The sequence below is a fragment of the Colius striatus genome, chromosome 12 (assembly GCF_028858725.1).
Source record: "Colius striatus isolate bColStr4 chromosome 12, bColStr4.1.hap1, whole genome shotgun sequence".
Taxonomy (NCBI): domain Eukaryota; kingdom Metazoa; phylum Chordata; class Aves; order Coliiformes; family Coliidae; genus Colius; species Colius striatus.
This window is the reverse complement of record NC_084770.1, coordinates 3,574,541-3,589,018: the sequence shown is the minus strand read 5'-3', so window position 1 is coordinate 3,589,018 and position 14,478 is coordinate 3,574,541. Positions and strand designations below refer to the sequence as shown.

General features: G+C 34.5%; 1 protein-coding gene across 2 annotated transcripts in view; it reads right to left on the bottom strand.

Moving 5' to 3' along the window:
* CLSTN2 (calsyntenin 2) overlaps positions 1–14,478 on the bottom strand; it is a 298,084-nt gene that overhangs the window by 42,947 nt on the left and 240,659 nt on the right. For both annotated transcript variants that reach the window (XM_062005632.1, XM_062005633.1), the window contains exons 7-8: positions 9,284–9,532; positions 8,598–8,719 (exon numbers count right to left, since the gene is read on the bottom strand). In XM_062005632.1, the coding sequence (XP_061861616.1) occupies positions 8,598–8,719; positions 9,284–9,532 (371 nt within the window). The remainder of the gene's footprint in view (positions 1–8,597; positions 8,720–9,283; positions 9,533–14,478) is intronic.

Below are 14,478 nucleotides of genomic sequence, written 5' to 3'. Positions count from 1 at the left end.
TTTCCTGCTTACAAAGAATATGCAACTCTAAAGTAAGAAATGCTTTTAAGACATGAAATTACTCATAATGATTCCCATTTTCTAGCCAGCACAAATAATACTACTAAACCATAAATGTATTCACAATTATTTGTAATATAGTCAGGGCTGAGATACTGGTTAATGTTAAATTTTGAAGTAATCCTGGCTCTATCATGCTCTGGCAATGCTCATGGATCCAAGCACAACTTGAAGACTTCACTTCTGATTAGTGGTATTTAATTAAAAAAACCCACAATTATCCTGACCTTATTTAAAAGCTGATGACATTCTCTTTAGTCTTACAGAGCAAATATTCGTTTGGTAAGAGAGTAAAGGTTTACATTCTCAGCCAGTGCAGTAGCAGTTGCACTGAGAATAGGGAAGATTTCCTCCCATGGAAGCACTGGTTTATAACCTTTGCAGATGGTTAATGCAGCCCCAAGGAATTTTTTTACTTTCTACAGCAAATAAGCCCACTGATATCACAATAGTTCATTACAGCAAATAGATACTAATTCTCACAAAAAGCTGGTGAATACAAAAAAAATGTTTGTTAAAACTATGCCTTAAAAGAGTTAATAACTTAGGAAAGTAGATGTCTTTAAATAAAGTGAAATTGATCTTTCTTCAAAGTCACATAATTCATAAACATTTGGTTTACCCACCACAGTCACTCCTAATACATCTTAAGAGTTCTGTAAAATAAGAATATTGTTTTGGATGATCTAGGGAGGTGATATAGTGATTACTGACAAATCCATACTAAAGATAAACGTCTCCTACAGTCTTAGGTGGGGAATTGTTTATGTGGGCACTTTCACATGACAAATTACTAATACAAGTATCTTTAAATCATTAACAACCATAATAATATATTTTTAAAATATTAGGCATTAATTAGAGAGACACATAAAAAGGCTGGAAGGAATTTTAAGAGGATATAGAAAGTCCATCTCTCTATGCCAAGGTTGCACCAAGTACATCCACCACCAAATATAAAATAGGAAGACTAGTAGACCAAGATCTACTTCCAAATTTCAATAGGAAAGATTTTGATTTCTGTAAGCTTCAGTTTCCTAGTCTAATAGCAAGTTGGAATTATGGACAATAATACAATAGGAAGATTCCAATTCAGTTTGTTAAGCATGGTAAACAGAGTCCACTGAAATCTGACGATAATGTGATCTACCAGTTCATTTCCTTTGCCAGAATTTCACATTAATAGTATTATGCTCTTCTCAAACCAGCATCTGTTCTTGAGTTGTGCAAATAATCCACACTTTCCATTAAATATGCTTTGGATATTGACCAGAAATGCTTGCACTCTAAGACCATGCTATTTCCTACTATCTACCAACATGTATTTCACAAGAAGAGACTTCATTAACCTCGGAGGAATGCACATCCTGAGGTGTCTTTTGCAGTCAGCAACCTGGCAGTATAACCATATGCATGCCCAGTGGCCTAATGGACTTCAATAATCAATGATGAGCTTCAGGAAACTCTTTTTGTATCATATATCTCATTCCCATAGCACAAGGAAAAAAATCCTGAAATAAGGTGGTTTTTTTTCCTTGTCTTACTGGGTGCAAGAAAATAGCTGCATTAGAAAATAAGGTATTTGGTTTTCAAATAAGAACCTTTCTATATAATATATATTCACTGTTGTACTGTGACAACACTGCAGTGACACAAAGTTTGCAGTCAAATTTGCAAGCAATCTGTGAGCTGCTTTTGTAGCCTTGAAACTCTTAAAGTGTAATCCTTATTTTCACAATAGGTTTCAAAAAATATAGATGGCTTAATTACAGTTTTAAATAATGAAATTGCTTAATCATACTGACAGATAAAGCACTTGAAAGCCCGGATTATGGACTGTAGCTGCAGCATGTCTTTGTGCTGTCACGCTGCAACTTCAATGTGTCTTAGTAAATTAGATCCATAGTTTGTTCATGGTGACATAATTCTATTATAATCTACCTTTCTTGTTGCTAAATTGCATTAAGCTAGCATGCCGTTTCAGTAATACTCGATGACTACAGTTAGGCAGCATCCTCTATTTAGTTTTTAACTGTGTAACTACAGTTGCTCAGTTTTGTATTTTTACATAATTGCTCATCAGGTTCCTAAACATATGCATTTCTAGGCTTTGCTACTGTGCCAAGAGACTATCCAAATGTGGAAAGTTAAATCAATGGAAAAACAACATCATACTTTCTTCCTGAACTGTGGATATCCAGAAATGATGGATCCAAGGCTGGAACAAACAATTCATGGACATAGATATACACATTGATATTTATATCCTATTTATCTATGCTATTTATATCCTAACCTGTATTTGGAAGAATAAAGATGTCAGTCCTAACCTTGTGAAATGCTTCAAACACCATCTGAATGCTCAAAGGTAACCTGCTTCTCTTGAAAGATAAAAACAGAGGCTCTAGGAAACTGCTTAAGTAACAGATCTTACTCTTCAACAACATTTTCAAAACAGTTTGCACATGTTTTGCACAAACTCTAAGGGGATAACTGATAAATCAGGGACACTGTAAAATACAAATATTAAAACTAGTCAATATATAAGAAAACAAATGTGACAATTCACCTTCACATGCATAGCTTGATTGAGAATTTCTGTTCTAGGCTTAGAGTTCCCAGAGTATTGTAGAAACAAGGCAAGTTCAAAGACACTTTAATCCAGCTTGAGAGGCATATTAATGACTCCACATAAAGATATTCTCGATATAAGACATTAAACTAGTTTGGGGGCCTTCCCACAGTTTGCTTTGAGCATAATACTTCTCACTATTTAATGATGCTATAGCCAGTTTTAAATTCTTTTTCATTCTAGACAGCTTTTTTTTTTAATATCTTCTATAATTTGATAAATAAAAGTGCATCTTATGGTCTAAGAGGCTTGCTGGTCACTAAAGGTCTAACTTCCCTAGATAACAAGCATAACTACATATGTGAACAACAGTTTGTCATACAAGAGTTGAAAGATAATACATAATAGGTATCACTTTCAGAAGAGTTGACCTAGCTTATCTTAAGTCTTTTGGAACAGTAGGTCAGCACAAACAGGCTTCAAAATCCTATACCATTGTAATAAAACTGTCATGGTCAGAAAAATGAGAAAACTGCAAAATGGGAAATACAAATATACAGAAACATGTCCAAGTAATTTCACATAAATGGAAACAGATAAATTATAAAATACTTTCTGCAGGCAACTTGGTTGCTCCTTAAAGGTCAGAGAAGTTTTACAGAAGCACAGAGCAATCACTGCATTTCATGCTGGGGTAAACTGCAGAAATCAGGAAATCATAAAACCATTCCACTTTATAGGGAGTGCTTCAAAGTTGGCCCAAAGGAATTTTTCTATGTCATAAGGCAAATTCTTGCCAGCAACCATAATTTGTTTGTCAAGATTTTGTTATTAGCAATGATATTGCAGTTGTATTAAAATGTATATATATTAAACAAGTTTCTTTCTATTGGAATCTCAAAGAATATTTTTGGCATTTATCAGTACTGCTGACTTGTCCTTGTGCTAGCAAAAGCTTCTTTGAAGCAATATGCTGAATAAAAATTTGTCAAAACAGCATTTAAAGATGGAAACTGGTAAATAAATTTGTTAGAATAGATAGGATTTTAATGTAAGACACTTGGCATGACACGGAGGCTACAAAGACTTTTTAAATCCTAGAATTACTTAATCTCTCTTGCAGGATTAGCATGATTAATTTGTCATTTATCCCTTACTGTCTCTATAGGAAAATACCTAACTTACTTATTTCTATAGTTTTATTAAAGATATGTGCATAAAGAAGTACAGGTCTGAATATCAATTTCTAAAATAAATGATTAAGAGCATAAGAAAGTCTTTCAGGCTTCAAGCAAAAATGAGCAACAAAATTGCTTTACATATATATGTATGAAAAAATGAAAGTTTATTTTATCACATTGGAAAGTATGGGACTGAAAAGCCTGAAGTCTTTTATCTAGGACTGAAATTCAGTGCACAAAGGTGGTGAAAGCTTGCACTATCTTTTATCCTTTGTGTACCTTTGTGTAAGCAAAGTAATTTTCTTCTCTCAGAGCTTCTCATGAAGTAAACTCCTATAGGCTTTCATAATGTAAATGATTGTTTCCTCAAAACAAGATGCACATAACTAACCAATTTCTAAAAATACAGCATATAAGGGCAACTTACACTCAGAAATGTTTAATGGAACTAGCTAATTTAACTAAGAAAAGGTCTAGATATCAAATCATTTCAGTTTTGAGCTTTTATCACGTAACACATTTCTTCCAAAGTCATTTACTGCTCTACTATATCCTTGAACAGTAGCTTATTTTAAAACATTAAATGGGAATGAAGGGCCTGACTGGATGAGGCTTCTTTCTACAGATAGTATTGCATGTGGTCAGTGAAGTTAAATGCAAATGGAGGCTCTATCCTGATTCTTCATCACCTATGTAGACACACAGAGGTGAAATACATCATAGCCAGACTTATCTAAACCTCTTTGTCTAGATCCTAGTATGAAAGTAATTGTTTGGAACTTTTCCACAATGAAAATCACTGCAGGCTTATTTTGGATTATTCAAAGCAATTTATCTCACCTTAGAGAAGAAACAATAACTTTCTGCATGTTTATCTAGTTTTTACTGACTTAGAGTAACTCCAGGTCATGCAGTGTATTCACTGCTTTTTAACATGATCAATACCAATTTTGCCTGTGGGCATCATTTCAGGATGATAACACGAGTATAAAACAGAAAATAATTTCCCATTGTGAATAACAACAAGTACTTGAAGAAAATGTTCATTGCTGGATAAAATTCTTTCTCCCACTTAAAGAAATGTTCTTATTCTCTTGATTTAAGGGAAGCAAAAATATCTCTCGGCTTGACTGTCCTCAGCATTAGTATGAGACATGTACAATCCATGATGAACAGAGTGTGAAATACTCTGTGCATTGTCCTATTTAATGTTCTGTTTTCTGCTGTCACCAAAAGCTCATTGAATGCCCTGGATCATTATCCAGACTATTACTTTGATTTGGTTCTGTGAAACAACAGTTAAAATGGACGTAAATTGAGAGAGAAAGTTCTCATTATATGAATCAGAAATGGGAAACAGCCAAGACTTGTCAGTTCTTATCGTGGAAATATGAGGATCAAAAGGGGGGTTTTTTTACAAATGACAATAAGTGGAAGGAGTGACAGCTTGAACCTTTACAACAGAGTCGCTAACAAGTCCCTGAGGTGTTTTTGGAAGTATCTTTACATTGAAAGGAAAAGAAGAGAGTTCAGGGGTTTTTGTTTTTCTTTTTTAAACATCTCTAGGATGAAATTCTGCCCTTGTTGAAATCAGTGAACATTTTCCTACTGATTTGAACAGAACTCCATTTCTAACATACAGAATTTAATTATAAACTAACTTCTAGCAATCCTGGTATTCTTGCACCAAGGCTGGGACATATCACCAGTGTCTGAAGTGATATATGATCAGAGACACAAACTAAGAAGCTCACCAACTTCCATGTCTCCAAAGGTACTTTTGTGCTGTATGGAGCTCAGAAAGCTCAGCCCCCTACCAGTCCCATCCCTCCTGCACTTATTTCCTGTATGCAAGAGGAGACTACACAACCTGATCATTTTCAAATGATAAAAAGGATAAAAAAGCTGACAAACAGATCATGATACTCAAATTAAACCTTTGCATGGTAAACTCAGAAAAAAGACAGTGATTCTGAAACAAAGGATATGCCTGCACTTCCAAGGAAATGAGAATAAGAATTCTCTCACAAAGAAGATAGTTCATTTCCAAAAGGATGAAAGTGAAGGGAAAAATTCAAACTATATAGTTTCTTTTTTTCCTGTGTTTCTTACAAGTAGCAAGAATATCTTCAGATTAAAGCCTGATTATTAGCAATTTTTGTGGACATGCTCATCTCACATGTTAACAATAGTTTCATACCAAAGCCACATATACCCAGGTTTATGGCCCACTCAAGTCATGTACCTTCAGCATAATAATAAAAAAATCAGCCTAGCAAAGTCCATTCCATTTAACATAAAAAATAGGGCTAAATACACTGAAAGCCATACAGAAAATAAATCATTAAGTCTATTAACTACCTTAAAGACACAATCTTCCCAGAGCTAGCTTGGCAGCAAATACTATATAAATACTATGCAGAGGTTTCAGACACTTGCTATGCATGACAGTTATGATGGCTTGTCTTCAATACCATGCAAGTTCCTTACCAGCCCATTATTCACATCTGTTTTGTTTTCAATTTCTTTTAATTTACACTACCATATAGGCCAGATGGAGCACTGAAGAAGAGACAATGAATCTATCTTTACCAGGTCCTTTCATGGCAAAATTTACAGCAATGTTACCATAATAATATAACTTAATCATCGTAGAAGTCTGGTCACACAACCCATAACAAATTTTACTTATACTTCAATCTTACATTCATTTTCAGCTAGAATAAGCAGGAGAAAATATACTGTGGAAATCATTTGACAATAGCTAAATTAAAGGAAATTAATTATGTGACCTAAAAAATCTTTCATATCTCCGTTTTCCATCATGTAGGAGTTCTCAGTAGTAGTTAGGAAGGTCCTCCCTTCAGTGCTGAACTGCAGTTCAACATCTCTGCAATACTACAATTTGGAGCATACTTTAGGTTACAAAAATTATTATTTGCAAACAATGAAATATACAATTTAGAACTAAACAGCAGAAATTAAATGAGTTAACATATCCAGCACTACTTTGGACGGTCTTTAGTACATGCTCTTGCTGAAACAGCCTCAACAAAAATAACTTATCTCCAGAAACATAAGATAGAGTAAAATGGAATGAATATCAAAATATCTCCAAGGACTTTATCAGTCATTCCTTCAGTCACTCTTTGGGTCCCGCTAGGATTTACATCACAAAGAGCCTCTGTCACAAGATATTTGGGATTCTGCTTTAATGTCTGCTGAAGATGTGAGTTGCACTACAACTCCTCCAGGTTTAGTAATTTCAGACAAAATCTGTAGACTTGTCCAAGATATTACTTACCCATTGTTAGAGAAAAAAAGCACTTGTACTTAACTAGATGCACACACTCTTAGCATGTTTTGAAATAACATACCCTGAAAATTCATAAACGTTTCCCAGATTAACAGACCATCCAGAAGTAAATTTCTACAAGGCTAATTGTGCACAAAAAATTGCTTTATGTGAAAAAACAAAAAGAAGAAGAATAATTGGAAAGATCTTAGCATTCCTGTGCATCCCAGTTTATGACATTTTTCCTGCCTGGCTTTTTCTTGAAAGTATGGAAATGATGAAGAGAAAGCAGAGTAAGAATAATTTAATTGTGGATGGCAATAAAGATATAAAAGTTCTTTCACACAATCAGATGCCTTGTCAGTCAATGGAAAACTGTCTTCCACAGTACATGTTCCAGTATTTTTTCAAGACTAAATTAAAGGAGTTAAACAGAAATTTAATTTATTGTGAGGACATTGGTCCCTTCTCATTGCAAGGATACAGAAGTTGAGTGCATTCGAATTCCAAAGTATTTTACACAGAATTTGTACTATCATTAATTTAGATGCTTAGTATACAGTTTAAAAATATAAATCAATCTTCAGCACTCAGAACAGCATTATCTGAGGTGCCACCAGTTACTCATGACTTGTAATCTTTAATTTGATTTAATGTAAATTTATCCCTTTCTAGATGCTGTAAGATTTTGTATCAAGTAGAGCAGGAAACGATTCCAAATTGGTTAGTGAAAATGAAAAGCAAGTGCTAAGATAATAACAGGGTTTCTTATCAAATTAATCTGAAAATCACAACAAAAATCACTGCTTTATATGTATTTTGAAGTTCAATTAGGAAAGCAACCATTCCTATATGTATATCTTCAATATCATAGTTTGGATTTAATGACAGGAAGAAACTTGCTTTGAGAAAATGCCACTTTGCTGAAGTCTGTCTTTTTTTTCATCCAAATGATCCTTATCCTGCTTAGAATTAATAAACCTAAGAAAGGGAAATCTTATCTCTCTTATAATAATTTCCTTGTGATATGCTCTTCACAATAAGGAGAAAGCAGATGAAAGTAGGAGTCTGCAGATTAGATTTTCAATATATTACAAATGTCTTTCTGTGTGTCAGCATACTCTATATTGAAAAGGTTTCCATCGCTTCCATTGTGCTGATAAAGCACATTTTTTTAAATGATAAATGAAAAACTTTTAGGGAACTATATGCAATGTCATGTCTCTATCCATTGCCAAAGGATATAAACCTTTACTTGCTGTTTGAAACGACTCAATTAAAAAACATACTGTATAAAATGACTCAACCAACTTCACACATTTATCTCTTTTTATGTGCATCCCAATTAGAGTCGTAACAGTTACAAGTCACAACGTAATTGCAATAGACTTTTGATTTGCCAAAGCAGTTATGCTAATGTTTGGGTTTTTCTCTATGATCTCTGAAGAGAAGAGAAAGAAGGCTAGGTTACAGAGAAAACTACAGATACCTGATCCAGTTTCCAGTGGAACTCCGCAGGACGGAAGGTGTCAGCCTGATCAAAGTCTTTGCGCAAGAGAAATACTAATCGGCAGTTGTGCACGTACAGGGCATAGTGATGTCGGTTCATTTCTGAAAGAGGGGACCAGTAAGACCAGTGATCTGAGCTATCACCAACACTTATGTTTAGCTGAATGACTATGAAACTAATTTATACATAAAAGACAACAATCAACCAAATAAAAAACCCCCAAGGCATTGCATTTTCTCAATATCCTAGATCATTACAGTTCTCCAGGGAGCCATGTATGGTAAGCATCTTCCTGAATTATGCTGTCATTATTTCCAAACTAATAAAGAAAAATCCAAATCAATATTTAACCTAAATAGCTTCAACGGAGAATCAGAACTGTTTTTCCCAACCTAAATATTAAAAAAACCCCAAACCCTAATTTAATTAATTTATCAACCAATTCCTATGAAATCTACAGTTCTGATCACAGAGGTTATATAAGAAGAGAACCAGTTCTTGAATCTTAGGTAGATATCATTCCCCTATCAAGTCAGCAATGGTTAGAGCAGCACCATCCAAGCTTAGTAACATTTTTCCAGACCAGATTAAATGAAGAGTGATGGTAACACTCTGCCAACTTTGTTATGGCCTTTGCTTAACATTTCTTAAGTACAGAGACTCACCTGTCTTGTCAGAGTTGCAGAGAATAGTTTCTTTCTCAGCTCTTAATCCTGGACTAGGTCCATGTTTCATCCACAAGGTGATAGTGAATTGATCAGTTAAATTCTTTGGGACTATTCCATCTGGGATCTTAGCTCCCTGCTTTCCATCAAATTTAAAAATCATATCATTGTTATCCATGAGAAGCCCAGCTGTCCAGTTAGTTTTTGCACTGGGAGATGGTAACAGGTCAATGGCACCTGAGGAGGCACCTGCAAATGATATATAATGCATAACACAACATGAAAATTATTTTAATGTTGGGCAGGATTCTGAATATTTTTGCTGTCCAAATGGTTTTACTGGCTTTAGTGTCAAATCATATACACATTATAAAATGCTGACCATAGTAATCAGTAAGAGTTCTTTAGATTAAATGTATTGCACAAAAATATAGAGAAAATATTTTCAAGTTATCTTTCTTGAAACTTCTTATTTTATAAAATTCATTCATGATATTTCTTCAGTTACTGTTAAGAATAAAACAAAATTCTCTACATCCAGCTAGGATGATTTACATCTTTGCTCCCTGAAAGCATGGAGATATATGGTATGTGAGGATGATGTGTTGCAAAATGAAATACAATGGAAATGAAAGTTGGACAAATCACCTGACGTCCTGTGGATATGGATATATACAATAATGTTAGTATGAATGTTAATACATACAGAGTGTTCAGCCTAAAAGAGATAAAACTGTGATGCTGGCTTCTGGCAGATACATGGTGGTTCTAAGTCCATATGTTCTTGTCTAATGATAGATCTAAGGCTTCGAAGTGGTACTCAATTCAGATTAGTGCCACCTTGCTGCATCATTAACAAAGTGGTCCCCAGCTACATGGTATTTGTGTATTAAAATTAAATAGAAAAAAAAAACCCAAAACCAAACAAAAATCCCAACCCAGACATGGAAAACTTTGTGGTGCCAAAATCTGATAAATCATCACATTTTTTACAGCTTAAGAGTTGTTAAAAACATGTAACACAGAGCTTTTACTTATCCGGTGGAAGATGTATTTAGCAGAAAGTATGTTTCCTAGGGTGAAAAGTACAATCTTTGTAGTCTTGTCAATGCTTTATCAAGTAGGAATATGGCAAACAAACTGCAACTGTATAAAAAATACCACACTAGTAAGATAGCCCAACATCCCTCAGCATCTAAAGAGAGAAAAAAAGACCTCAACTCTGCAGGACTGTAGAATTTTAAGATAAGAATGTGTGGAATTTTAACCTACCATTTTTTTCAAAACTACTATAATAATGACCTAAAATCATCTGTATCATTCAGTAACTGATTTTCTTAGACAATTTTCCAGAAATGATAGTAATAACAAACCTAATACATACGTGTTTGGAATCTGAGCACAGAGTGCAGAAATTGCAATTCTGGATAACACACTACACTGCATTGCTTTGTATACAGATGTTATCATCACGAATCTATCAAACTCAATTTATCCAGGTGGCACAACTTGTAATAAACATACTCTTTTCTCTAAAAACAAAAATCAAGTTACAAAAATAAAATTACTTGCACAGGACACAAATAAAACCAAAATTTTGTCCATCAATTTCCTTTTTGGTTAATTTTTATGGTAATTTTTTAAACTTACAGAAAGAACAGAAATTGCATGCACCATGGTGTATATGCTTTTAAATGGGCATACACTTATATTTACTAAATTATTGTCTCAAAGAAGATTTGTCCTTAATTCACTCTACCTACACTGTGCCTAGCAATTTGGAAATACCTGTTTTTTTTTTCCATAAGAATGAATCTGTAGAAAAATTCCAAAATGGAAGTCTCTTGTATCACGGAATCACAGAACTTTAAGGGTTGGAAGGGACCTTAAAAGCTCATACAGTCTAACCCCCCTTCCAGAGCAGGACCACCTACAGTAGGTCACATAGGAACTCATCCAGGCGGGTTTTGAACGTTTCCAGAGAAAGAGACTCCACAACCCATCAGGGCAGCCTGTTCCAGTGCTCCCTTACCCTCACAGGGAAGAAATTTTTCCTCGTGTTTCTCAAGTAAATGATCTTATTTTCCCAATTTGAGGTCAGACTTGTGTAAGAGCATTTGTGTAATCTGTACTAAGCTCAACGGGTTCTACTTTATCTGTCCATATTTTTATGGAGATTTATGGGTTGCTTTGGAACCTCATCCTGTTAGCTTGTGTTAATCCTGCCCTGAGAACAACTATTGGATTATGTGTTTGGGAGATTTAGTTGTAAGAAATCTTACTGTTTCAATCTTAATAAACCCAATCAGCATCTCAAACTGCCCAGCCATGTACATACATAGACCTGGAGTAATATCAACAGGGTCTATCTGGAGGTGCTCCCAGAAGAGTTTTATCATGCTACTTGATCAAAGTCCTTCCAAAATGTAGTGGCTGATGACGTTTTCTTCTAAAATGTTTCCAGAATAATGTAGGAGCAACTGCATTGAGGACTATTTTAGACTGAGACCTCTGAGTCATCTCTTCATATGAAAGTGTTTGTTTTCATAAGCAATTTACAGAGTTGGCCCCACCTCCTCTCCTCACCCTGCATGTTCCTGCTGCTAACTTTGTGCCAGGATAAGCACATGCTGATACCACATGCTGAACTGGACCAGATTGTTGACTTACATGGAAGCTAACCAACCATCCAAATAAAACCAAGTCCAAATTATTAATTTTCAGTCAGACCATCAACTTTCTTTGAGCTTCCTGAAAAGCTACACAACCCAGGATATAAAGAGCAAGGGCAGGATCTATCCTCTTAGATGGAACATGGCCTTAGATCTGATTCTCAGTGTTTCCAAGTTTGCTATATGTAAGAATTAGCAGTCTCACGATTTTCTATTTCTGCATTTGGATGAAAGAAGATGGCATCATAGCCATCTTTTCACCACATTCTAGAATCCCTAACTGATTATATGTTTTACTGAGATTTATTCTGGATATTTTTTGTAGTCCAAATTGTGTCTTTTATACATTCTTTATTTTTTTGTTATTATTGGATGACAAGGCTAAAAAATGCCTGCTAAAATGCTTTGAGGCACAACACTAATAACTCCTTGACTTCAAACTGACTCAAGAGTAATTTAATCATTTAATCTACCCACCTTGGCCGTCAAAATGAGTACAAATCACTGGGTTATTGAAAAGCAGATTTAAACCATCAGTCACATAAAAAAATGAATTTTAATGCACTGTCCTTAGCATCTGAATTCTCTAGATTTCCAACAGATAAATGAAGAAATGAGCACAGGATTTATAAACTAGGTCCTTAATTATAAAGAGACAATCTTGCGTTTTACAGAAAGAATATTTCTCTGAGATCACTCAAGTTCTATGCTCTGCAATCAAATTGTGCTTTACTGGTAGCAAAAAAAAAAAAAGGGAGTTTTCTTCCTTTTCAAAGAATTAATTAATCCAACCAAGGTCATTTGTTTGAGAAAACTGATTTCCAAAAACAATTTAACCTGCTTTCCTAAGAGTTCACTTCACATTAAGAATGGTAATAAATACTAAAGTGTAAGGCAGTCCAAATGCAATTCTGATGTAAAGTTCATTGTAATTTACAATCTTTTTATCCAAGTCCTACTACAATTTTCTACTCTACCTGTTCACCTCTATGAAGACATGGAAACCTTGAACAAAAAAGAAATTACTTTAGCAATGAGATTTTTTTCCTCCATTTGCATATACTTTTTACATTCTATTTCATCATTTGCTTTAAATTCTGCTCCTTCATGGATGTGCTGAGTAAAAACTGGAAGTTCAGCAGTAATGTTAGAGAGTACATCTGTTCACCTGCTAAAGGCCATCTGCAAATACCACAATGGCACTGACAGATCTGCTGAAATGTTTTTGATCATTTTGCTTTTCACTAGCTTAGGCCTACAATGCAGACAATATATTGAGATTGGACTAGTATTAGGAAACATCTACTTAATTCAGGAGAAAAAGACTTGAAAATCTATTTTCTACTGCTTGTCAGGCAGTAAAACAGTCAAGTCACACTCTGCAAACTGAACCCCTTAGACTTTGCATGACCTTCCTCAACTAAGGAATTTTATACCAGCAGAAGTAACTTTTGGTCCTAAACGTCAAATGAGAATATTGTTGGATATAGTTGCTATCAGTGTTTTACGTCACTGCAATAATTTGATGGTTTAAACCTTGTAAGTAGTGATTTGCCATGAATGATTGTGCCATTTGCAGTTCAGGTCTGTAAAAGGCAGAAAGCAATGTTCTTTTTGCTGCCGATACAGGTTATTAGAGCAAAAGCACTTGACTTTAGCTATAACATGTATTTTTAAAATGCTAGTATTTTATGAAATCATTTTATGAAATCTGACAGGTCACATAGCCTTGCCTCATGAAGATGCACCCTGCTGGCAGATGGGTGTTCTCCTGCTTTTCTATGATCCTAGTCAGTTGGATACAGGATTAAAATTATGATTGTTTCTGTAATCTTAACTGAACAATTTTCAGGTTGAAATTATTCAGATTTTATGAGAATGCTACTGCTCCCACCCACCTTCACTTTCCCAGTCTCCATAAGTAATTATAACTACAAACTATTTTCTCTGGGAGCTGTCTCTCTATTTTTAATAATTTTGTAACAGACTGAAAATTTTCATTTACCAAATAATTTCTTAAAGATTAGTGTATTGATCTTAATGTATCTGCAACCCTATTGTGCAGTTATCAAAGCAAACATAAGCCATGTACCAAAGTAATCCGAAACAAAATCCATGCATATAAATGGAAAGAAAAAATGTACATTTGCTACTGTAGCTTTGAAGTCAGGAGATAGGTAGAGACATTTGGAGAAGATGTGAATCAATGTCCCACACTATCAAGGCTTCAGATGAGGACTTAAGAATACAGGATTTCAGAGAAGAACAGATAGCAGATAGCAAAAGGCGAAAGATAAACAGCTGAATGTGTGGTCATTTCTTTGCCATACACATAATCTTAAAAGTCACAAAAATACAGTAGTATCTTCAAGCATTTAATCTACCTTTCAAAATTATCAAAAAGCAGGAAAAGGGAAGAAAATAGGAAATCTAATAATTGCATCAAATATTTCTTTACTTTTTGTTTGTTTTCAGTCTGGTAAACAACAACAGAACAGGGTCAGGAAGATTGAAACAAAAGAT